This window comes from Leuciscus leuciscus, assembly GCF_965113295.1.
Source record: "Leuciscus leuciscus genome assembly, chromosome: 12".
NCBI classification, from domain to species: domain Eukaryota; kingdom Metazoa; phylum Chordata; class Actinopteri; order Cypriniformes; family Leuciscidae; genus Leuciscus; species Leuciscus leuciscus.
In genome coordinates this window covers 8565395-8592873 of record NC_138736.1, presented here as the reverse complement: position 1 = coordinate 8592873, position 27479 = coordinate 8565395, and the positions used below count along the sequence as shown (strand labels likewise).

The following is a 27479-nucleotide window of genomic DNA, read 5'->3' as shown; positions in this document are numbered from 1 at the left end:
TGTTTAAAAAAAAAAAAAAACATTACAAACCATAGAGTACTATCCCAACATGTCAGCTGGAAACTTACAGACTCATATATTCTCCTCTCATGCAGTTACAGATGCAGAATTTTGACTGTACCACTTCTGCATGAGATTTTTATAATTTCTCGTGTCAAGAAAGAGTCAGTTGGCGATATATTTCCTTCTCCCTTACCGAAAAATGTTTGTAATCCACAATAATCCACTTTCCTGTCACATATCACACATGCACACTTCAATAAGCCGACAGAACGTGGATTAATGCGTTTACATTTTGGGCGAAATTGGGGTAAGGGGCAAACATCTAGCCGTGTCGATTGGTTTATGCTTAAGCCGTTTATGACTTTACTGTGATAAAGGAAAACGGGTTAACGTGTTTTGACCACATGAATTGTCAGCTTATTAAGCATAATTGAGTTTAGAATGTGCATGTTAAATGTGCTCAGTGATACACTACTCTTTAAAAGTTTGTGAAATATTATTACAATTTAAAATAACAGTTTTATTTTTACAAATATTTTTGAAAATGTAATTTTTAGCATCAATTACTCCACTTTTAAGTGTCACATTATGCTTCAGAAATCATTCTAATACGCTGATTTGCTGCTCAGGAAACATTTCTTATTTTCAATCAGCTTTGCAGCTTATATTTTTGTGGAAACGTTGATAAATTTTTTTCTGGATTATTTGATGAGTAGAAAGTTCAAAAGAACAGTATCCAAACTTTTGAGTGGTAGTGTGCATGGGCCATCAGTGCAAAATGTAACACTTTGGTTAAAAGCAGACTAAATTGAAAAATAGCCTATCTTTACCCCAGATATGTAGTGGTATAAACACAATAGCAGAATCTCTATCCAGTTGACACATTTCTACCATCATACCGCCCAAATTCCATTGTGCCCCAGCAAAATGGGGAAGAGCATGACCCTCTAGACAAAATCTCAGACGAAAACCTCATCATCCCAGGCCTTTCACTATGGCGGCAAATGGAAATTAACTCGCTCAGGTCGCCCTTATCCCCTAATCCACTTTGAAATGGACTGTCAAAGGCTGAATGTAAACAACAGTTTTGGTGGCAGATTTTGACAGAAGAGCAGAAGGCATGTCAAAACTGCTCCTTTAACAATGGCAGCTGAAGATTATCTACTGTAAGAGACGGGTTGGCATCTAAAAAGGGATTTTCAACTTAAAATGTCACCCTTCGTGACAATGAATTGCAAATATGGCCCCCGGAAGAATATACATAAAAAAATGGTATTCATTTCGTGATGTCAAGTAAAAGGATAAATGTCACAAGTCTATTGTCAACACAGGCCATCCAGGCTTGTTTTGTTCGCCGCATACAGTTTTGACATAATTGATCATTTCCTAAGCTCCGCCTCCTTGGTTACGGTTGCTAGCTCAGGCTGAATGTCCAGTAAGAACGAGGTCTCTGTGAACATTGCAATCAATACATATATGAATTAACGTTACGTTAGTAACATGAAGTTAAAAGGTATATGTTCTTGCCAGTATTTTGCATGTTCATTTCACAGTTTCATCCACAGCACAAACTTCTTAAGATTTCTTTAAATATTTGGAAGAGGCAACAATAGCTATGTTTACATCCAACTATTTTAATGCGCATTTTGAGATATCGCATGAAAAAAGCTGAATGGAAATGCCAAGATGCAAATAAAAACTTCTAAATATGTGCATAAAAAAACGTATGCGCTCAATTGAGGCAGATACATCTTTCATCTGATAAGATGATGTGCATAAACTACGATGGAAACACATTTACAGTATAAATCCCTCGATGAAAAAAATAAAAAAATAAAAAATAAAAACGTATGTGACTTTGTCTCAACAGTGGATGTGTTTTGATAACTGGACTAACCAGTGGACTAAGTTCATTGCACAAGATTTCAAATGTTGGTTTTATCATTCTGAAATGCCTTAGCCAAAGTCTGTCATCAGAATGCTTTGGTATAATAACCTCCCATCCGAATGCAAAATAACATGACAACGTTTATTGCGTTTCGACTGCAATAAATTTATGATGCAAGTCATTTATGATGTAGGAAAAAAGAGCCACAGTGGCTTCCCAGATGGCAGCAATTTCCAATTTTATTAGATATTTTGTGCCAATTTCCCAGGAAGTGACGATTTTGTTCTCTTGAACACATGGGACGGAAACCCTGCTTTATTCACAAATGTTTTATGCGATATTCCAATGTTGCACATTAGTTAAATTCGCAGATTTGGATGCAATAATACCATATTAGCTCTCTGATAATTTGTTATATGACTATTAGTACACAACGTTTTATCAAATTTTTGGATAAATTCTGTAAAATTATGTTTAAAACAATTCAATTCTCCAGAGACTTAGACATTACAAAACAGCAAAAGTTTCTCTGATAATAAGCTAGAACAGTAAATAAAGGTAGGATTAGTCAGAAACATTTGTAAGGGGGTTAGCAAAGGGTCAGATATTTTGAAGAATGTTGGTAATCAATTATTGATGGGCCTCATTGACTTCCATAGTTTTTTTTTAATATACTATGGAAGTCAATGGGGTCCATCAACAGTTTGATTACCCATATTCTTCAAAATTTCTTCTTTTGTATTCAACAGAAGAAAGAAACTCATACAGGTTTGGAACAACTTGAGGGTGAGTAAATTATTTTCATTTTTGGGTGAACTTGCCCATATCTTGCCCAAATACATGTCCAGTTGCTAGTGAACTTTATAATTAAAAGGGAAATATCACTGAAAATAATGTTAACAAGTAATGTTTCGAAACGTCTGAAGTTGAAAACGCACACATCCAAACATGTATTGTGATATCATTGGCTGTCTAAATAAAGAAGAGTAGGATTTCAAAACGAGCAGGAGATGTGGAGATACTTGCAGCATTTGTTATAATTCAGAAGATAAAAGGTGGATATAAAGCCATTTTATTAGATTAGTGTGGCACTGTGTGCATGTACCATATAATATGCATTGATGTGAGTTTTCACATGCATGCAGTGACATACTGTATATAATGCATATCTATGATATACAAATATACATAACATATGATCAACTGATTAATATTTCATATAAATTCAAAAGAATTTTGAATATGAGAAAAAATAATGCAAAGAATTTATAAATTATTGAATAATATTAGTCGTATAAGAAAATAAATGAAAAGAGCACCTAAATGCCATCAAGAGAAAAAAGCGTTGAAATTTTCATGTCACTATGGTGACAGAAGGGTGGAATAACAAATTCAACACGGATGTGTGCATGACATGCTGTGCGTCACTGATAAAAAGCATATTTTATTTATATATAACACAGTATATTTAAGTATAAACATTGGAAATTTCAGTGTGGAGAAAGTCAAAAGAGTCTGCAAAGAAAAGAAGTCAAATTACGTGTGAGATTCTTCAACCCTTAATTTGCATAATGGCATGTGATGCACTCTCAGCATTCACAATCTATTTTCTCTCTCTGAATATGAGAGACACAAAAACAAGAGCGAGAGGGGAACACAGAGAAAAAGGGAAAGCCTATAGCAATCAGATACAGCATAAGAGTTTTTAAATGGGACTTTTTTAAATAAATAAAAAATCAAAAAGATTGTCATATACTATAAACTTTATTGTTTTTAATAATGTTTAATATTAATTTGATATAGGCTAATTAATATAAATACATGAATAATAATAATTAACTATAAGGATCAAGCATCTTACACATCATGCCCTTGTCGAAATGTCAAGCACAGGGTTTCTTTTGACGAGACTGTCATGTGGCCATCATCGTCATGTGTATATGTCCGATTATGTCCGCAAAAGATATGATTCTCATATCAGAGGAAAGCTAAAAGAAGCAAGGAGAGGTATTTGATGGAAAGAAAGACATGGTATGATGTATTCAACAAGAGGATGTGACAGATCAGATGTCAGGTACAGAGAGAGAGAGAGAGAGAGAGAGAGAGAGAGAGAGAGAGAGAGAGAGAGAGAGAGAGAGAGAGAGAGAGAGAGAGAGAGAGAGCTGTGATTTAATAGCTGGGTGCACCTGCAGCCTGGATATCCTCTGCATCTCAATGAGCTTTGCGTTCCCTCTACCCATCACTGTCCTTCCTTTCTACTCTTTCAATCCCTCAGTCTTTCTCTCTGTATGCTTGCTCACTCTTTTACTCGTTCTTCAGGATAACCGTAAACAAAACTGTCCTTATAAAGAAATATTGAAATGATCAATATTTATTACATTAAATCAATAATTGCCACAGAATGATTTTTATTTCAAGTGAACCTGTATTTCATGTAGTCAGATTTCTTTATCCTTAATGCTGGTTTTTGAAGATGAGAGCATATCACACAGCATGTCCATGTTGGCTATTCTAAATGAATATGAATTTGAAATTTAATATGAATCGAAATATCATGTAGTTTAATTGGATGCACAGCCTTTGATGTCAACAACAGGAGAGAGCAAGGAAGGTTAAAAACTCCCATAAGTATTTTGTCCTGGCTTTTGGCCCTTTATGGTACAGTATAGTCACATGGCAATATATAATTTCCCTTCACTTTATAGAACAAATTGCATTGTTGGAATAAAAAGAGCAGACTTGACAGAACAACCTTGTCTAACACAGTTTTGCAGAAAATATGAACGTTGCCATGTGGCAATTCTATACCACAGTGGAATTGCTGTGATGCATTTCCACACTGGCCATAATAAAACTGTATACTTTTAAAGCATAACAATACTTATGCATAAATAATACAATTATGATGTCTGTTATGTGTCTTCAGAAAAACATAAAAATGCATACCATTTTCAATATATATAAAAAAAATAAAAATAAATTACCACTTAAGACGACCTAGGATATCCGATACTTTGTTACATTTTCAGTTGTGTACAGATTTGATGTATTTTCCAAGGTGTTTCTCCCCCCCCCCCAAAAAAAAGCTTTTTTGATTGTTACTAAAGCTTTTATATGTAAAATAAATAAATAAAACACAAATTCTCATTGTAAATGTATTGCATTTAACAATGTTCAACAACAAGTAATGGATCATTGTTTTGTTAACCTAACTATGCACATTTATATAGTTGATCACTTTCTTTTATTTTTTGATTGACCCTCAAAACAGACCTGTCTCATTCCACAAATGATCTCAATACAACGCATAAGATCACCTTCCTTCTCCTCCTCCTCCTCCTCCTCCTCCTCCTTTTTCCTTCTGTCTGTCTCTCATCCCTCTCTTGGGTTTGACGAGGCAGGCATATTTAATGTGACTGACAGTCTGAGGCAGTACCCTGACCAAATGGAGCGGGTGTCAGCTGGGTATGTTGGCGCTCGGTATAAGGGGCTTTTCATATAGCCGAAACAATTAACTGCCGACACCTAAATTAATGTTAGGATGAATTACACAGGTTCATTGAAAGCACTCCACCATGAAGGTTGAGGAGGAACATGCTTGGGCCTGCTATACTTAATTTTTTTATTTTTTATAAAATGTGTCCTCCTCCTTTACACTGTCCCAAACCCCAGCCTCTGTCTGTTCACTCTGATATATGCGTATGCTGAAAATGATAACGCCTCATGTCTATTATTTATTTAATTTGTTTAATTGTTCTGCCAAAAAGCTGCAATGCAGTCCACAAATTGTTTCCAGTAAACAAACAACCCAATTGCTTCTTACTTACATCGCAGACAAGGCCAAACACAGGAAGGGATAGCTTAAGTCTGTTTGATATTTAATGAGGTGCAAAATCTGAGAATCATGGTTTTTTTATTTTTTTTATATAAATATTGTGTTGATTATATAATTTATAATGACAAAAGCGGTATTACAATTTTTCCCCTAGTGGTCCTAGACTTTAGGAACTCACTGTATTCATACTGGGGCATCCAACAGAGGCATTTTAGTCCTGTACACAATGAAGACTATACAGAGAGCTCAGAGAGATAATTATCCTATGCTGAGCATAGAGAGACAAACATAATGAGGAGGAACTGAAGAGTTTATGGAAAATGCCATATCAAATCACATAAAAGCAGCTGGAGGAAAGATAGATGAGCGTTAAGCATTCTCATGGGGTTTGCTTGACAGGCTCTGAGGTATTTCATCCCACCTCTAAGCCAATAGCAATAATGAAGCTTCATATAGCACAGATTCAACCATCATGATCAATAGACCCATCATGCATTGCAACACAGTGGGGGTGGATTTTATAGTATATAAACCAAAGGACTGGTCTTTTGTAAAACGCAGAGGGAGGAAGTTACTAAGAATGAATTGTCTTTTACAATGCTTATGGTTAGTGAATAAGGCATTTACATCAAAGTACCATGGTGTAACTGTTTAATATAGTCTGTTTAAAGAGATAGTTAATTCAAAAATGAGAATTCTGTCAGCATTTACTTTACTTGCATTATTTTATCATAGACTTTCTTTCTTCTTTTGGAAAAGCTCCCAAATCTTTGTTTTTTCTCCATACAATGAAAATCAATGGGGTTCAATGATATCCAATTGAAAAAATAAATAAATAAATAATAATAATTTGAAGCAGACAGTGCTTCAAAATATCTTCTTTTGTGTTCCACAGAAGAAAGAACGTATGAAGCTTCATGCTGGCCAAGTCTGGTTTGGTTTAGGCTTGTTAAGTGGAGATTTAGCTTGTGGACCAGCATAGTCATGATAAAACTCAAACAGATTGGTATTTATCATCAATATAGCTGACTAAGGGACGTAGTGGTTAGGCTAGAGAAAAGGACCATACTGGGGACCAAAACACTGCACATGCTGGTGTCTGAAATAGCTTACTATCACATGAAGGTGGAGGTCCTTCAAACTCGAGATGAGTCCCCAGGCGACAGGTTTGAATGCTGTTCCCATTTAGGTGATATCCTGGCAAACATCTGTAACGCACTATATCACCTGTGGAACGAGAGGGAGTGAACAGATGTAAGCATATTCATCATTGCTTTATCAATTGTCTTTCAGATGCACTTTCTGTAATATTATGGAGAACATGGGATTTCTGAGATGCTCGGAACAACAGGAGCAGCATCTGGCTGTTCCTGCCATTGCCTCGCTCACAACTTGATGAAGGCCACGTCCCCTCCCTGTCTTTCTTAATGGCTGACAGTGACAATAAAAGAATAAAAAGGGAGAAGGAGAGAGTGAGTCAAAGGGAGACTCAACGTGCCGGCGCTGCATTGCAGTGTAATTAAGGAAGCGCCACACCGCATGGTTTACATTCATAACACCCATAGGCTGCTACCTGAGGGCCGCTCAGATCTCTGAAGCAAATCTCCCTGTTGCCACACAAACATTCAGGCACTCTGTGACTCATCTAAGAGGAACAAAAACACCTAGTGGTTTTATAATGTAGCATTTAACTTGAAGAATTGGAACACAAGCTTGCAAAGAAAAAAAAAAGAGAGGATTTGCATGCTGTAGTGTGAAATACATATTTAGGAATGTGTTTGTGGCTGAGAACGTGCCTTCATGACCATCCAAACACAACGACCTTAGTTAAATCACTGAATTAAGCGAATAAATTGGATGTGGTGGATAATCAGTGATCAAAACAGTGATTCAGTGTAGGTTTGTGCCAAAGACCATGACTGTTTTAACCCCGACAGAGGCTCTACAAACACGCTTCATTCCAGAGAGATCAAACAACCCCGCACCAACCCATTTAGAACAATTAATATAAATGAATGCATTTTTTTCTCCATGCCAGAAAAGCAGTGCATTGATTTACCAATGGATTTCAGAGACAACAGAGGCTGGTGACTCATCATTAGAGGACCAATGAAGTCATGATTGTTATATTATTTATAAGTGTTTTCTGTGGGCACTCGGAGGTGAAACCAACAGCTTAAATAAACGATTCAAAAGATTTTTTGGGAAAAAAAGTTAAAATTGCTTCAATACAATCTAGAACTAAAACTAAAAAATACTATTAGAGATGGACAGCCAAAATTGTTCAATTACAGTTCGTTCAATTATAATTTGTAATGACTGTTTAAGCAGCAAAAAATGTTTAAGTAGTTGTTTTTGAGAGGTGGAGTTGCACACAGAGACTGGCTAGTTTATAATCTGCTAGGACTATGCAAGAAAAAAAGAAAAGAAAAAAAAAACTCATAGCTAGTAAGGCTAGTAAGCTAGCAAGTTCCTCAATCGTATCGCAAACAGATTATATAGAATATAAAAGTGTATACTTAATTTATAAAATAGCTTCTATCTGGCCTCCCCATGACTTTGTGTTTGCACAAAATGTAGACTCAACCTATGTTCTAGCACCAAGCACAATACAACATAAGCCTCTGCTTTGAATTCTGGCAATGAGTCAGCATATCAGCAAGGCCCTATGGGACTGGTAGCCCTGGCATCTGAGCGGTTTTCTCTCCTCAAAGCGAGTTCTCGAGGGGTGTTAGCGGTGGGGATGGGGGATGGGGGGTGCGGGAGGTGTGTGTGTGGCTGGCTCTGCTATTCTGGGAACATTATTAATGAGAGGCGCTCAAGCCTGAAAATGAACTGGCAGCCTGCGTCTCTGCTCAAAATGTTCCACTTATACTGGGCCAGGCCGAGTCCACCAACACGAACACACACAAGCAGGCATACAAATCAGATTGTAAATGATGTAAAATCAATTTGAACTCACCTATCTTAAATTCTTTACTGGCCATCAGTATTTCTGCATTAGGAATGATGGGAGGTGGCAAACAAAACTGAAGTCTATAGGCTAGAAGAAAGAGAGACAGAGAGGTAAAGAGAACAGGTTCAGACATTTCATATTGCATTGGGGTTATTCATTGTGAAAATAAAGAACAGTTCTAAATGACAAAAAAATATCATTTCATTTAGGGTTTAGCTGAATAGCTAAAGGATAGCCCCTGTTAGATCCAAAGATAATTTTCTACATTGAAAGCCATGCATTATATTCTAGTAGATGTTTGAGCAGTTCTTTTTTTCTTTTTTGGAGGGCTTTTTAAGTGTGACATGGCTGTTGTGATGCTGACAGCTATCAGTGTTGTCATGTATAATCTACATGCAGCTCCATTGGATTGAAAAAAAAACTGTATTCAGTCCTGAGCACCCATGCAGAGTTGTAGTACTCGAGTCTGGACACGGTCTCAAATCCATCTTGAATCCAAGACCATATTTTCATGGTCTTGTCATGAACTCAGGAACATTTGATTGGCACTGGTTTTTGATGGTCTTGAGTACCACAGCACTTCAGATACATTTTGTGGTCTGTGCCGAAATGTGCCTTCTGAATCATTCAGACCCTCTTTAGATCTTTGTCTTGCCTCCAACTCAACCTACTTTTTCGACTACAACTCTGCAATAATGTATTTAATCATATCTTTCCACGAGGTCCTGCGGCAATCAGGCAACTGCTATTGAGATGTATGGGAATACTAACGGTAACTTTCTCTTGAACCAATTACCTTGGTAGTTGATCTTGAACAGTCCACCTTTCTCAGAATTGCTTCGGAAACGTATCAGAACTTGATTAGAAGTGCTGCTTGGTGGGTTGTTGGCCTCTCCCTCTGTAAACACTCCGAGTTTGCGAGCTGTTTCCTGAGGTCCGTCCCTGTTGAAGACACATCATTAAAATTCAATGTATAAAACCCGCTAATCTTGCATACTCAATGGGACAGGAGAACACCACATTCCCTGTTGCCTGACAATGCACAGTAAGTCAGACCCCACCCATATAACCAGGCTGATTTGATAAACGTTTCACTGAATATTGATTACTTTACTGATTTGAGGGACGATTCTAGCCATACTGATTACCTCTCTGATTTCAGAGACTCCTCTCACACTCTTACGGTTCTTTCACGCTCAGTTCAGACTCAGCCTCTGTGTCAAGGCATTGTGAGACCGACACCACCGTCTACAAGGACATCACATAGGGGAGTTACCTTTACAATCCTCTTGTGGGAAGGGAACAACTTGGCACCAACCCAATCCCATAACCATGACCATTCAGCTTCAAAACCATCTGTTTGTGGCCAACTGAGCTTGCTCTACATATTATGTCCTGTCCTGTGCATTCAGAAAAGAATCTGGTTGGCTAAAGGGAGTGCTGGGTCAGTGAACTGAGACCAAGCTATCTTGACGGAGCTTTTCTTTACTCTTCTGGTTATACTGTACCTTTAGTTTGAGTTGAAGTGGATGTATCATGTAATGCCTCAAGAAAAAGTAGGGAACCATAGATACAAAAAAACAAAAACAAAATTGCTTCAGTTAATCCAAACAGAAAATTGCAGAGATTAATTGAAGATTCAGTGAATTTAGAGAAGGTGTGTAATTAGACTGCATCTTAATCTGTTTTAAGGGGAACCTGTACATATAGGCCTCAAGTGACTCAATTTTAAGGCCAATTAATTTGCCACCAGTCTGCATGTGCTATAAATATGCTCCCTCCCAGAAAAGAAAGTGACAAACAGAGAAAGAGAAGGTTACAAGTTTTAGAAGCACAATCGTTACAGGAAGTTGAACAACCCACCAGACTGTGATGAAATCTTGGGGGCCATGGACTTGCAAGAGGGTGAAATTAAGACGAATTCCCAAGCCTGATACCACTGTAATCAGCCAGCTGCAGTCCGCAGAAGCAGGGTAGTCCTCTGGGTAACCGGGGGAGAAGATAGTGCCATTTTCTGATGTAATGTTACCTCCACATGGCACTAAAAGGGAAAAATGAAAATGAAAACAATTGGAAAAATTGGAAAAGTTTTTGTAGAAACCAAAGATTAAAGAAACACCATCACTGAAAGCAGCCTTGGCAGACGGAGGAAAAAGCAGAAACCAGGATAGGGGCAGGGCGACATGGGTGAAAATCCCCGCTGGGTTCTAAAACACCACTCAGTCTTTCTCAGTAGTTCACTTTCCATGTCCGACTCCATCTTAGAAATCCCTCTTGCAGGCAATGCTTTGCATTTATATAGACGTGTCCATGTTTCCAATGATTCAAATGAGCCCCAGACATATGAAATCAAATCCCCTTCCTGCTCTTGCTGATCCCTGATCCCATGCTGCTGCTGCTGCCCCCGAGTCGGAGGGGAAATAATCAATGCGATTTGGCTGGCGAAATAAAGATAGGCCCACAACTTGAACGCACACATAACGACAGTCATAATACACTCTCACTCTGACTGTACTCTCAGCGGTTTCTTGCACCGTCAAGGTCTCTCTGTCCCCATATCCCCACTCATTCCCGCCCTCTCTATCCTTCTACAATTCTTTATACACTCTTTCCTCCTCCTTAATTTCCTCTCGTCTCCGATGGAATGCTGAGAGGGGTGCCTATGTTGTAAATGAAGTATCGATCACAGCATTGATAAAAAAAATAAAAAAAAACATGCCACGCTATCAAGCAGAAATGCATGGTGACGTTATCGATTGGGCAAAAAAGTTGAGTGGTGAGTGGGGATGGGAGGAATGTGGTGAATTGAAAAAGAGGAGGGAACCATAGATGAAGGACAGGCCAAGTTGGTTGATATGGACAGGTGCGACAGTGGAAGAGAAAATCGATCATCTTTTTAATGCCTGGAAGAGGAAATCTATGTACATGACACCCTGGGCATTAACTACTGGTGGCAGCATGTGTAGGTGATAGCTAGGGCAGTAGGGTTGTAAAGTACTTATAATTTTAATTAAGTAAACAATAATATATATATACTGCATATATACATATATATATATATATATATATATATATATATATATATATATATATATATATATACGTATAATATATAAAACATATATGTACAATTTATGTACAATATTGAAAGAATTTGTTCTTAACTTGATAACTTGATATTCCGTACATTTTACGTAAGTGCATTTCATTGTAAAATGTAGTTAGCCACAGCTCTAATCATTCGTGCCTCTGAAAACATCTCATCGGTCACCACAACAAAGTCTTTGACCTAAAGCAATGCACTATGAAAACACTATATAGTATTTTACTACATGTGAAGATTTTACTATACAGATACAATGATAAAATTCGGATTAATCAGGACACTTGACCACAGCATGTCCATAGCCAGTTTATTTCATCAGTTTCAAAAGCTAATATGAAATGATACACTTATTTTATATCTTGAGACCCATGCTTTGACTTCAGTATAATTTATCTGTCTATGAGAGAGAGAGAGAGAGAGAGAGAGAGAGAGAGAGAGAGAGAGAGAGAGAGAGAGAGAGAGAGAGAGAGAGAGAGAGAGAGAGAGAGAGAGAGAGAGAGAGAGAAAAATGGCAGTTTGAAGTGCATTAAAAAAATAATGTGGTAATCTTTCATGTTTTTTGGGGGGGACTCTTATTCTTCCTTACTGGTACTCTCAGCTGTGACTTTACAGCCCCTTAAAAAATGTAATTCACCTGTTGCGTTTATATATATAAACGCATTCTGTGAACAAAAGAGTCATATCTTTCATCTTGACAGTGCACATATTACACAGCATGGGAGTATGGTGCGTCACATTAATTTTTTCCCCTTTCACTCTGTGTAACACCAGAGCTCTCGATTCCTACAAATTCAATTACGCACACTGCAAGAGTGTTTTAACAAGGCCAAGGTTGATGCTAAGTTTTTCATTGTGTGGAGTATTGTAACACAGAGTGGATGAATAATGTGTGTTTCTATTTGCAGGTTCACCTGTGCAGCGATGCTGGGCAAAGCACCGGTGCCTGAACAAGGAGACGAGGCTGCAAATGCTATGTCAGCCCCTTGAGTACCTCCCTGGAGCCTCTTTATTCCCACACGAGCATTCAGTATCCCCAGTGCATATGCTACCTCGTGACCCACTGCATAATTAACTTATTGAATCAACAGAAAAAAAATGAGCATGAGAATGTGGGTCAAGGATAAACTCGATTCCTTTCCCATCATCCCCTTGGATAAGATATTAGAAAGAAGCCATTAAGTCTGTAGGGATGGTTTATAGTAAAGAATTTGCATTCATGTGCAGTTGCCCTCTTTGACCCACATTCAAAGCTGCCCATCTGATGATGGGTAAAACAAAGCTAGTAATTAAGCATACAGAATACATTATTTGCCAGTAGTTAATGTTACATTCCAGATGTTTACTAATGTGGGAGAGGAAATGGAGGGGGTTGTACCTTCACAACGAGGAAACGGATGATCCCAGTTGCGTGTAGTACCATGTTGACAGGTAAGAATGGAGTGTCCCATCAGCTGATACCCAGGATAGCACTCAAAAGAGATGGACTGACCCACATTATAACCAGCCCCAACCACCACACCATTGTGAAAGGGTTCAGGATCAGGACACTCCTGAAGTTCATAAGCTGGAAAAGACAGACATATTGATACATGAAACATGGGGGAAGAAAATGCATGATTCATTTTTGAACCAGCGAGAAGAAAGCAGAGCCCACGACAAGTGCATCTGTTGTGACACCTCAAAGAAATTAATTTGCATCTATAAAATGATTGCTCTGAGCTCCAAGCACCAATTTTAACCAAGGTTTACATGTAAACCATTTGCATGGAATCAACTGATTGCTGTACACCAACAAAGCATTGGGATTTGATTCAAAGCAAATGCAATCAAAGCTTTGGCAATGACAGATGCTGTCATTTTTTTATTCTCAGATTTCAATTATGGAGGTCTGAACTTCATGGGAAAGCAAACAAGTGATCAATGTTCATTGCAGGAAGTGAAAGCACCAAAACACACTTCACAACATCTCGTCCCTGAGTTAAGATGATTTCCTTGTGTTTCTCCATTTTTCTGTCTATTTACCTAAATTATGTCTTAAAGTCATTCTGAAGAGAAGTTCTGAAATAAAAATTCATATGCATTTCTTTTCATTAGTTCTGTCTGAGTCTGGCGCCATTATGAGAAGTTTTGCCAAATTATTTTTCAAATCTCATAGACACAAAAGGAAATACGCTGAAGCTTTCAGACAGAATGACCATGACTAAAGAAATTGAATTATGTGGATCAGAGCATCTTCTGTAACAAAGCTCTGCAAAAGGGTATACTGCCGGATATAATGCTTGATTTATATGCTAATGTACACATAATTATGTAAATACTGATTTCACAAGTCATTTCAATACTGCAAACTGTCATTGCATTACAGTGTAAATTCTGATAGCTTTCATGAATCCTTCTTAGAACAGGCCCTTTCTATGACACAATTTTTAAATTCACTCATTGGACTCATATTCTACTTTGGATTCTGGCATCAGCAGCATTTTATACCTGATGGATTTTATGCACAGCTTCATAGAGAGCGGATTACTATTGTGTTTACTCGTTATCTTGACTGATTGTCTTGGCAAGGTATTGAAACTGACATTCAAATTGAGGTTCCTGAGAAAATAAACGTACAAAGGCAGAACTGCAATAACAATGCTAACTACAACAGTATGTGGAGTTTTGTATTCCCACCCCCAAGTATAATGGTCAATCCTCAACTTTTTCAACTTTACTTTTTTTAGTTTCCTTACCCTGATAATCAAATCTGAAGCCAGGCTTATTCTGAGAGTGATCACTATGGAAATATACAGTGGTCTCATGGGAGGTGGTTAGAAGAGATGGTGGTATGTCCTGCCCACTGAATCTGCCAATCACTGTGCTGGTGTCAAAAGGTCCATTTCTAATTTCCAGGGAATCATGGTTGGCCTCAGTGGAAAAATTCAAGAACTGCACATGAGCCCCTGTTTGGATGATAAAACAGGATGTGTTTAGTAATGTCAAAGTGGCATGCCATCCCAGTCATCGTGCTAACAACTAGTTTTATGCAGGCAACAGGCATACAAGAACAGCTTCTATCTACTTGAATGGAGAAATTGAAATTTGATTTCTATAATTGCGATATTAGGGACAAAACGTCTCCTATTCATTTTTCCATGAGTGCTCTGCATCATTATCATTCTGTCTCTGGTGACATTCCGTAACAAACCAGTAACATATCATGGTTAGTATCAACCGTTTTAGCCAATTCATCTTAAACTAGAACTCACTGGCATTACCAGGAAACTCTTTCTAAATAGCATCTGTTCATTCTGCTGTGTCCTTACCATAACCGACTGGCAAGTAAATCCTCCAGGTGCAGTCACTGTTGCTAGGGTAGTTTCCTGGGAAACCAGGGCTGAGGATGGTGCCTTCCATCTCCTCTCTGATTCCCCCACACTGAGCTGAAAGGAAAAATGGTGGGGACAGTATTAGAAACATTAATTTGTCGAAAACACATACTGCAATATAAACCAAACCTGTAGTGCTCAAGGTTCAAGTACTTCTAAAGGCAAATACAAACAGCTGACAGCTGTCAGGCTATTATTAGAGAATGATATGATGCAACCAACAGGCTATTTCCACTTCTTTTGATTGTTGGGAACATAAATATGACTGAAAGTGAAAATTGCTGTCACTGACCTGCAAATGAACTGGTCTTTTATTGGTGAGCCAGCATGGCTTCTATAGTTGCTAAATATACAGTAGGATCCAAAAGTCTAAGAGCACATTGAAAATCTAAGATATAAAATATACAATATATATACAATATCTAATTTATACATGATATGTATTAAGTGACAAACATGACATGGATTTTAACATTTTAAAAAGAAATGTTCATCAGGCCTGTAATAGTACATATTTGTAGGTCGTCAAATAAGTATATCTGTAATTTGTGCTTTTAATGGAAGCAAGAAAATATGCAATATTTCAGATAGTTTTCTAACTTCCAGTAAAATCACAAGATGCTGTTTTTCAATTATACTTTTCACTCAAACAAAAAAAATAAATAAAAAAAATCTCCATGGTGAAAAGCATGTAAACATGCAAAGCAATGTGACATACGACAGCCTGTGTGGGCTACAAGTCGATTGACGTTTCACGTTGCTTAGCAATGCAGTCTACCTTGTTCACTGACCCTGAAAGCTTTGTGCCGAATAAAGAAATGTAACACATTACGCTTTTCTATTGACATCATAGGGGAAACAAGTCTTTCATTTATTAAAAAGGCCAATTCACTTCCCAAAGCTATCAAAGGCCACTCGAGCACCTCTGCAGCCTCCAATCTTCTCATTTCAGTGAAAACGTATGCTCAATCCCTCCTCCTCTCGAGGCTTTGAATCTAAACTACTGATTGATTCAAATATCACTCTGATTAAAGCCCTGGCTTTGGACTCAAAGAGACTTGATGGATGTGCTGTGAAGCCCTACAAAGCTTCAGATCATGAATGGAGTCTATATAGAGTGGAGGGAAGAGTGGAAATATGTTCTGTGCTTTTGAAAAAGCAGCAGGAATCATGAAACTGCTGATGAACATCCAAGCAACGAATAAACCATCTCAAGAGCCCAGCCAATCACAGCAGGAGACTGAACTAATAGGGGTATAATAAAGCGTTAGGTTTTTTCAAGAAACATGTGATAATATTATGTTGATCATGTGAATACTCTTTATCCTTGCTCTTTTCACTGTATTAGATAAATTAACAAACCAAACAGCAGTTTTTAATGAAAGATGGCACAAGCACACATGTTAAAATGCATTGTGTTCAAAGTTAATGTGATAAACTACACACTGCTAGGACATCTGTGTGAACTTGAGTAGAATTTACCTCATACTTTCACAAAAAATTAGCTTGGGACCAGCTGGATAAAACCAATAACTGCATAAACGGCTCAGAAAAGTGAAGTTAGTTCTGTGAAACACTCTAGCATCATTTATTTGATAATTTGTTACCTAATGCAGTGAAATTCATACATTTTTCAATGCGGCTTAAGTGCCCAAGTACTTTTTGGGGGCGCTCTAACCACACAAGTACCAGTGTAGTTCTGTAACATTTGGGACTCTGTGGTAGATCTGAACTCATAAAACTGCAGAAGCCAGGATTTAGAAAAGAAATAAATGAATAAAAGATGACAAGTTATTACCAATGCAGAGAGGAGGCGGATAGTTCCAGCGGCGCACAGGCCCTGGCATGCAAGAGATATGGGACACTCCCTGCAAAGAAAAATAAAATAAAAATAAGAAATATTGTTTGTTTTTCAGTTTTTCCTTCATTCATTCAGTATTCACTCTGACTGGCACAGTTTGGACCATTATGACATCATGACTTTTCTCAGATTTTTGGCTTTTTAAGTTGAGAGCACACTACAAAACTGAAGCTCATCGCTCTTTCAAGCTTTAAGTTTCAACCTAGTCTGCAACAAAACCCTAGAATGTAAGTAACTCGTATCAGGGTAGTGCTCTTTTTGCTAAAAAATTTGTGAGGCAAAGCTACTACTAATCGCAGATGCTACAAAAATTTTAAACTGGCTTGAAATAGCTTCCAGGTTTGCACACTGTCCCAAACAGCCAACAGGTAATGAAAATGCAAAATAGCAGTTGATCAAAATGGGGACAAGGAATTGGCTAAACTATTAAACTACTTCCGCCCCCATCTCTCCAACTAAAAACGTATCAAAAAAATTGACTGCAAGGTATTTTGAACCCATAACCTTGGCATTACTACTAGTATATAATTGTAAATAGTCTGGAAAGAAAAATACAGTAAATAGGTTTCTGAGAAGAAAACGCTTCCCATTTAGTTTGTTGTGGATGTAAAATGTTCCCTCTCAGCAATTAAGTGCAAAATAATTTCTTTAGGTAGAAGCTAATTAGGTACATGCCAACAGGTTGCGTAACATGCTCTCAGTCAAGGCTAATCATGGTTTTCCTCTGACCACATTGTGTTTTGAGCAGTGAATTATTGGATAGCGAGAGTGCTTTAAGGACATTTTGGTACTTTGTACAACAAACCAATTTAGAACCATGTTGGGATGCGACTTGATGGCTAATGTAACATCTGTGTCCTGAAGCGACCACTGCTGTATTTTGTTCGTGGCTTTGTACAACTTTTGGCTAGGTTCACTTTCACCTGCAGAGTATATCCAGGGTCACACTGAAAGGACACCACATTGTTCATCTGTAGTCTCTCGCCCACTTTGAAGCCATTCATGGGTATAACCGGTTCAGGACAGCTAGTGAGGGACACAGCTGTGAGAGAAAACGAGACAATAAGTAGAGTTTTTTGAGATGTTTGTATGTAAGGCCAGATGCACAGGACTCGTAACAGATGTCCCTACTCTTGTACTCCAGACGGAAACCGGCTGCAGAGACGCTGATGTCTGAGAAGAAGTGCAGGTAGAGCTGGTTAGAGGTGCTGTTTAGCAGGGCTGGGACTGTTGTACCTGTAGAATAAAGAAGCCGTTAGCATATTGTGATTGTGTAGTTGAATCAGTGTGTCCTTAAACTATGCACACTTCACACAGCAGGTTAAACTATGCACACTTCACATTGCTTTTGTTCACAAAACCTATTAAAATTGTATTCTTTATTTGAAATAAAGCTGAACTAAAAATACATTAACACTAAGAACTAATAAAAATGACATTTCAAAAATATATAGAAGCAAATAAATAAAATGTCAAATATACTATAATAGTTTTTAATACAAAAAATGTGAAAGTTTTATGCTATGCACACAATGTTTTACATCATATGCATATGTTATATGAGATGGAATTAAAGCAAATTTGCAAACCAAACATCATAGCATCTATTTTCACTAGAAAAGTCTACAGACATTTCTGTTTCAAAACATTATGATGAAATACAAAACAACTGTCTGAAAGTTTTATATCTTCACATTTACATTGTGTTCTGAACTATTGCACACAAGAAAAGTGAAATACAATAAAACTATACTTTGTTGTTTTGCTTCAAGCGTTCATTTCTAAAAGCCCAATGCAGATGAGAATCATTATGCATTAATTCATCTGGAATTTATACAACTGTTTTAGTCATATGGCTCAGTGTGTGCAGATATGATTGACTCATTTGTCTTCACTCCGTACACCGTTATTCATTTTAGGATGTATCATTCATTTATCTCTCTCTAGGGCACTTGTAACATTTTGTGCCTGGTCTTTGAGCCAATAAAAGGGAAAAAACAGCCTTCCCTACTGTGTAAGTAGCTTCTGTTTCCCATAATGCAACATAAATGCACACTAGCAACAATAAAGAATCGTTTTTATGATCTATAAACTGTTTCAAAAATGCAGTAACTCTTCTATACTTCATATTGCGGTCTAAAAATTGTTGCAAAACTACATTTCTTTACAAAGACAAAACAGTGCATTTCTCTCAGCCATCCACTGAGGAATCTTCCAAGCATTCAAAGCAACAACAACAAGATTACTGTGACGATGTGTGTTTATGTAATGAACTGAGTTATAGAAGTATTACACAGCCCACCTGAGAAGCTCCCCAGCATGGTGTCAGTGTTGTCACCTCCATCAAACACCTCGAGAGAGTCCCAGTTCTGCTCTGTCACAAAGCTAATCACCTGGATCTGAGAGAAAGGAACAGAACAAAGGTAAAAAATACAGCGGCTTCCTTCTTTTTGAGTATCAGTGGATTGTACTGAAAAATATTGCAGGCACTTGGCTATCTTTAAAGATTGAGTCCTGTGTATTGATTTGAAAAGTTATGGCAGAATATGCCAAATAAAGATATCTTAAATTTGATGTGTTACATAACGTTTCAAATGTCATCTTCAAATATGAGAGGCATTCTACTGCATTTGTTGTATATGCTGTTCACACAGTTTTTCCAATGTTCAGCCCTGTAGACATTTATTTTTCCGCCCCAGCCTCAAACAAGCCTAGAAATTGTCTGGTCACAGTGGCATGACTGTGGCTATCGCTGGAAGATTGTCACATCTGATAGCCTTGCCGTCAAATGGCACATTTATTTGTGCTTGCTTCACATAGTGAATTGGAAATTTCATGAGAGGGAGGGGGGTTAGTTCGATATCCAGACTTCATGAGCGCTCTGTCTGACACAAAATGAAAACACACCATCAATCCACCCTATAGCATCAGTTAAGAGCTCTTCTATGCTTCTTTCAGGTTATAGACCTGAAACGGAATTGTTCAGTGATGATATCTGGTCCTTTTTGGCATATATTTAGACAACATTCAACACACAAGCATTATATCTGAATTTGCATAAAAGGGGGATTTTTTGTTCTTCTTTTTCAATCACAGGCCATTTGATCAAAAATAGGTAAATTACAGCAAAACAGCTTGTTTAGAAATAATCAAGGCATGTTTTCCGCACTGTTCACTAAATTTTAAATTATTTTAAAATTATTTTCATTTATGTGCACCAATTTAGCAATGCATAGTAATAAACAGCAATATTTATCTACATATACTGTGTTGTTTACATACATTTTGAATGCATAAACAAAGCCATGTGGGGCTATTCAATAAATATCGCCAAGCCTTACACAAGTGTAGAAGAAAATATGTACAACAAGTTGTATAGGACTGTCTCTTAAATCTCCTCATCTGCACCTCTTCCCTTTCACACCACTGCCTATTTATATAATGTCTCTCTTACTTTTGGGGATGTTGTAATCATTTCTGCATGGTTCCAATTCTCCAACAGCGAGAAGTTTATGAATTGGGTTAAAGGCAATTAAGTAAGTGGTCCTGAACTCCTCCCATGATTCAGAGCTATATTTGATTACATTTGTATCCAGCAGTGTGAGGCAAGTCTGGAGAGGCGGATGCAGATGCTACTTGAACAAATAAAAAAATAAATCACTCGTATCCAATCAGCACTGCTCATCTTGCTTACTTTCACCACTTATAGCAGCATTTAAAATGTTTTTAATCATAAGACATGTGAAGGAGACCGAATTTTAATCATGTTTGGGCTACACTTTATTTTGAGGTGTCCGTGTTACAGTGTAACTATACATAATTAAGTACTGAAAGTAATAATAATTACCTACATGTACTTACTATAGGGTTAGGGTTAGGATTAGGGATTGGTTTGGGGTTAGCTGCGTGTAATTATGCACAATTTATAGTAATTACTATAGTAACTACATGTAAACAGGACACTGTAAAATAAACTGTTAACCATATTTTTCATAGGTATATGCAAAACGACATAGGACAATAGTATGTTTCGAAAAATTATATGCATCTCACTAAGGCTGCATTAATATATTTTAAATAGTAATTTATTCCTGTGATGCAAAGCTGAATTTTCAGCATCATTACTCCAGTCTTCAGTGTCACATGATCCTTCAGAAATCATTCTAATATGCTGATTTGAAGCTCAAGAAATTATCAATGATAATATATATATATATATAGTATCATTCAAAAGTTTAGGGCAAATAAGAAAAAAAAACAAGGAAGCATTAAACTGACATTTATCATGTTACAAAATATTTCTATTTCAAATAAACACTGTTCTTTTGAACAGCAAATCCACTAGTATTCGTTTTAGACCAGACATATATAATCTGGTCCTTAGAAAGATGGCCACCCAAAGTATGTGCCAAATAATCTCAAAAAGCTCTTTACAACCAGGTTGCAGAGGAGCCAAGAAGGTAACGCTGAATAGAGTTATGAAGTATGACTGGAGGAAATGATGGCTGTAAAGATACTGTTCAAAATCTGACGATTATTACTGCCTTCTCCCTTAGAATTTAAACTTTTATGGTCTGCACTGAAATGAAAAATTGATACGGTTAAAAAAGTAACAGAGTTGAATCATTGCAGACTTGTTAAACGCTCTTCCGTGACCACATTTAAAAGTGTCACACTGCACAGGAAGTGATAACAGCATTATACAACTGAATTTACCCCTGAAAAATTCAGGCAGAGCTAGAAAAATCATAGAAATAAAGATAAGTGTGTCGACTCATTGAATATTTTGATACTGTCTCTCACAACATAGTTTCTCGAACTAGCCCTGCTCTCACAGAAGCACATACATTACAGAGACTTCTTTCAAAAACATTCAACAATCTTACTGAACCCAAACTTTTGAACAGTAGAGCTTGTTATACTTAAATTTGTACAGCATGTACATGGCCACATAAAAAAATTTAATAAATTGATGATGCTTTGAGTTCATAATGTACGGTGGCCGAGAAGGGTCACAACACATACAAACACCACAACAACTACATATTCAGAAAACACCTCCAAATTCAGAAAACACATACAAACGCCACAACAACTACATATTCAGAAAACAACTTTGTCGATTTCACATCACATACGCTGCAAATATTCACAGCACGAGCAAATAGGGAAACGAACTGCAAACTGCAAAGACACAACGGAATTGTTTCCAGGGGGGCCATAATCAGTGACGGACCCGAATCCATCCGGTTGATGTGCGCTTTTGTTGTCTATGGCTACAAGAGGTAAGTGTTTCTCTTTAATTATGACATTATGACGCTTATGATTTTATAAACGCACATTCAGATAGCGCAAAGACAACCGGATGGATGCGGGTCCGTCACTGATTATGGCCCCCCTGGAAACATTTCCGTTGTGTCTTTGCAGTTTGCAGTTCGTTTCCCTATTTGCTCGTGCTATGAATATTTGCAGCGTATGTGATGTGAAATCGACTAAGTTGTTTTCTGAATATGTAGTTGTTGTGGCGTTTGTATGTATTTTCTGAATTTGGAGGTGTTTTCTGAATATGTAGTTGTTGTGGCGTTTGTATGTGTTTTCTAAATTCAGAGGTGTTTTCTGAATATGTAGTTGTTGTGGCGTTTGTATGTGTTGTGACCCTTCTCGGCCACTGTAATAATGGCCTTATAAAAGGGGATAAATTGGTGTTTTATTGTTGCTAGAAGAGAATACCTGGATTCCCATTCCCTCTGGCACAGTGATCTTCCATACGCAGCTCAGGCTGTTTAGGTAGGGCTCAGGATAGCCGGGGGACAGTATAGTACCTATCCGCTGGGTAAGATTCCCTCCACATGGCACTGCATCACAGACAAAAGGAGAAAACGATGAAAGAGCAGGTACAGAAGGCAAAACCCGCAAAACAGCCTACGGTATCGAAGGGTATTTGTAATCTTCCAGGACACCACCTTCCTCCTTGTGCATCTCCTGTGGTCAAGCATCTGGTAGCTGCAGTGAAGCGCGCAGGTAAACAGCTGCACATGAGTGTGGATACCTGAGTGTGTACACACAGAGTATCCGCGGCAACATCTGCCAAGCTTGGGCATTTGTGTATGTGTGACACGCCGGAGGCCATGACTGCTGGCCCACAGCTGTGTGACGTTGCTTGTTAAGCACAGGGAGAGTTTGTTGGCGACAGCTCTCTCTCAAGAGGAGCAGGAGTAGGAGTCTGTTTGCTCTGTTTCCCTACCAGAGCTGTGATGTGATTCTAACTGTGCTCATCCAAGCAAACGCATTGAGGAGGTAGGGACACAAGTAAACATGTGACACTTAAGCAACTGAAGTGAGATCCTTTAACTGAAAAAATTACATTTTACTATTTCATCAAAATTGGCAACTGACAAAACTATATTGCCCTCATTATATTGCCTTTAACCTAATTGATAAGATCGTGAAAGTTGAGAGAAGTGTGACATCCCTAGATATTTATGATGGGCTCTTACCAATGCAACTGGGTATGCTGCCATTCCACTGGGCCAGAGCGTTGGGTACAGTCAGGCACTCGATGGCGCTGGGACCCTCCAGAACGTATCCTGCATTGCATTCAAAACTCACCATGGCTCCCACCGCAAAGTTGTTCCCAGTGCGTCTGCCGTGTCTGGGCTCTGGGACTGAGCTGCACTGGGTCGCGCTGGTCCTCGGGACAGCTAAAGCAAATAAATGCGCTATTGTTAGAAGAATTTGTACAAAACAGCAACTTTAGGATGTTATGTTACCTGCCAAGTGAGAAATGCTTTGTAATGCATTATACATGCAGTCATGCACCAGATTGTTAATGAAACTGGCACTTTAAGTTTGAACCACAGAAGGTACAGTACATACAGCTGGTTGGATGCCCCAGAACACTACTACTTTTAATACTTTTATAAGATGCTGTACTTTTCCATTAAAGACACGTCAGGAAACGAACAGGAGTACGACTGAAAACCACAGGAGAGGCGAGATAATACAATAATGCTGTTTTAGCTCCTAAAAACCACACTATCTATTATAGAGAAAGATGCGGGCTGTTAAAGCACATTTTAAGGTCCCATGACTGCCGAAGAGGTACAGCACATTTACAGCATCGTTTACAATGTGTGTGAGTGTGTGTCTGAGAGAGAAAGAAAGACCATGGGCATATTGTTTAAATAATTTAGCACCTAATTTAGACGACAGTGCCCCTCTCAATCAAAACTGACTGCATAACATAACCACAAGTTATGATAGGAACATCCCACACACAATGTTTGAGCAGTTTATTGCAGGCTTGGGCACAATTAAGAATGTATATGAATGTATATAATAATGTAAGAATGTAAACACAATATAGGGCTATTAACTAAAACTAAAACACTTTAAAAAACCAAAATTTACATAATTGAAATAAAATTAACATTAACTGAAAAAACTGAACATTAAAAACTTGAAAAACTTTTATTTAGTTTAAGTACTGAAATTACAACAACTAAAACCGAAATAAAATTAATAAATTAAATAAAGATATGTTTTCATAAAATGATGCTGCTCGGTTCCATTTGGAAGATTCTGGGGTAAGCTGGATCATTCTGTTAAAGTTTTTATAGATATATAAAGTAAAATGCAAATTTCTATGGGTGACATTTCACATGCTGATATCTAAAATTTCTGGATATACAGCATATGTTGTGTGTATGATGCCATGTCCATGGGTAATTCTTAATTTTAAAAAAAAACATTTCTTAAATGAAACCACTTACGGCGGTTCATTTCATTTCAAGTTTGGCTAAATTCTGTGACTTATTTGGTATCTTAATTCAAGATTAGTCATTTAAAAGGCATTCTCAACTCAATTCTTAATAGTTCACAACCCTGGTTAATAGAAAAAGAAAACGACATTTGGGATTGAGAAAGAGAGATTGAAACTCTTACCTTGATAGACCAGATGGAAACCTCTTGAGCTTGACTGACCCTTAGAAGAGAACCGGATAAGGATCTGGTTGGTGGTGGCTAGGGGCAAAGATTCACCTGAAAGTACAAACAAGGTGTCATGGCATTTGGCGACATTCTAAAACCAATGACATTTGATGTTATTGACCTGTGCCACAGATGCCATATTTGTTTGAGAGCAGCAGTGGAGGTGAAGATTATGAATGAATAATGATTCTTGGTGTGTTCATCACACAAAGCTATCAAATGACTTCAGAAGACAAGGAATACAGTGCACGTGTTGTATAGATGTGGTCACTCTGAACTGCTGCTTTACAGAATATATCTTTCAAAAAGCTCTTTGGCCACATACACACTGTAAAGAGTCAAAACTGCATTTAAATAAGGGCATGCATCCCCTAAATTATCATTCTAACGCAGCCATAGCAATATTCTGGCATCTTGTGTGTTTGGGATTCACTCTTTTTGACCAAATATATTACAGCGACAAAATACTCATTCTGCAACTCGAACTAAAGCTCCGCCAACAGAGCCACAGTGTTTTGTTTATGCTTGCAAGGCTGCTTCACACTCTTGAAGTGTTGATATTTCCACTTATTACAAGTGTTTTTGGGCTTGTTGTTTGAGCCTGGCTCTAAAGCAATCAAGTTTATGGAGCTACTAAGTAGGCAGGTGAGGGTTGTGATATTTGTAAAGCACTTAGGGCCCTATTTTAACAATCTAAGCGCAAGCACTTTTGCTAGTTTTTCGACGGGAAAAATGATCGGCGTGCCCGGTGCATGGTCTAAAAGGGTTGTCCATATTCTCTTAATGAGGAATAGGTGTGTTTTGGGCGTAACGTGCAATAAACCAATCGGAGTCTCTTCTCCCATTCCCTTTAAAAGCCAGTTGTGCTTGCGCCATGGCTGATTCGCTATTAACATGGTGGAATTTGCAAGTGGAAAAATGTAACGCTTCTCTAGCAAGGAAACGGATCTGCTCGTGTGCGAGGTTAAAGCGCACGAGCAGACCATCTACGGAAACGGTTTTCAAACCCTGGGTCGCAACCCACTTAAAAAAAGGGTCGCCAGGATGATTCTAAGGAAAATGAGCTTACATTAAAAAATAAGGAAAAATTTTTTTTTCATAAAATCATAGTCTATAAGCCTATATAAAAGAAACACGCGAAATATGGCTATTTAAATAATTATCAGATTAATAAAGCGAAAAAAAAAAAACTGCGAGGCGTTTTCTGCAAGGCGCGGCACTCCACAAACAAGTTGACGGAAAGGAAACCGAGACGGCAGTTTGTTTGTTTATTTACATGTATATTTTACAAAAGCACAATGTTGTGTTTTATTGCGAGTGTACACAAATATAAGTAAACACTTTGCAGTTTCGAATGATGTCCTGTATGAACAAAATGACGGAGAATGTTTTTATGTTTCCACTGTTCGATCGCGTCAGCGCCTCACACACAACATATTCAAGCATTGCAATCTTGACATCGCAGCCTGTTCATTATCAAAATAAAATAGTCAACCTAACATATCAAAATCACACTGCTCTGTTTAAATAGTCAGTAGTAATTTGTGTCATTCATCATAATCACTGCTGCACTGTGATGTTTCCAATCACAACGTGAGTGAAGTACAAAGCCTATAATAAATAATAGTTTAGCATCCTAATACATCAGGAATATGGAAACATTTTAATTTGAATGTGAGCCCAACGCCGCTTACTTTCACTTTCGCTCTAAATTATTTAGTTTTGGCTTGTTTATAGTTATTTTTATCATTCTTGTTCAGTTCTGAATATCATTAAATTTAAAGGATTTGTTGTGGAATATTTTTAGTGTATTTTTTTTTAAGCATATAGCAAACGATAGTAGGCTATCAATTGGTTAAAATTCTTAAGATCGGTTAATAGTTAACTGGTTAATTAGCATCCCTATATATATAGCTAGATCAAATAAGTGCAGAATCAACTTTGCGTTGCGATCGCATCAAGGATCAGCCAGTGCACGTGCATCATCAAAAGCGGTTGTTAACCCCTTAAGTGTCACCCCCCCCTCCCCTGTTTTTATAGACATGAAAATGCACATTCCGAACTTAAATGGTTGTAATTCAAGAATGTTTTGGAATATAGACGTAAGATTGGTCTTGTTTTAAAGAAGACATGTGGCAGATTTTTGTAGAAGTGAAATAAATTTAGAAAGTGAAAAATAAAAAAAAGTTATAGAAGTTTGGGTTTATGAAAATGTAAACATTTAATTATTCATATTTTATATAAAATATATATTTTCAAATATATTTGTTATCAAGTTATCATTGCCACGCAGGACGTGAAAATGATAACTGCGTCGGGCTGAAACTAACAAAAACACTTTGCATTGCGCTAGGTGTATGATAGGGCCCTCAATATTCAACAATATTATTCAATATTATTGATCAATATTATTGAATGTTATTGACTGTACTAACGCTGTTGTATAAGAACTGAACTGAGCTGGACGAAG

The 27479-nt window shown here is 37.6% G+C and overlaps 1 protein-coding gene across 1 annotated transcript in view; it reads right to left on the bottom strand.

The window, feature by feature from the left end:
* The window catches only part of csmd2 (CUB and Sushi multiple domains 2), a 324493-nt gene that overhangs the window by 45178 nt on the left and 251836 nt on the right, over positions 1–27479 (bottom strand). The window contains exons 33-46 of the mRNA XM_082187012.1: positions 24965–25060; positions 23518–23721; positions 22751–22875; positions 19323–19419; positions 18152–18256; positions 17944–18062; positions 16958–17027; positions 15097–15213; positions 14524–14733; positions 13164–13352; positions 10546–10723; positions 9479–9624; positions 8689–8769; positions 6840–6953 (exon numbers count right to left, since the gene is read on the bottom strand). Coding sequence (XP_082043138.1) covers positions 6840–6953; positions 8689–8769; positions 9479–9624; positions 10546–10723; positions 13164–13352; positions 14524–14733; positions 15097–15213; positions 16958–17027; positions 17944–18062; positions 18152–18256; positions 19323–19419; positions 22751–22875; positions 23518–23721; positions 24965–25060 — 1851 coding nt within the window. The remainder of the gene's footprint in view (positions 1–6839; positions 6954–8688; positions 8770–9478; positions 9625–10545; positions 10724–13163; positions 13353–14523; positions 14734–15096; positions 15214–16957; positions 17028–17943; positions 18063–18151; positions 18257–19322; positions 19420–22750; positions 22876–23517; positions 23722–24964; positions 25061–27479) is intronic.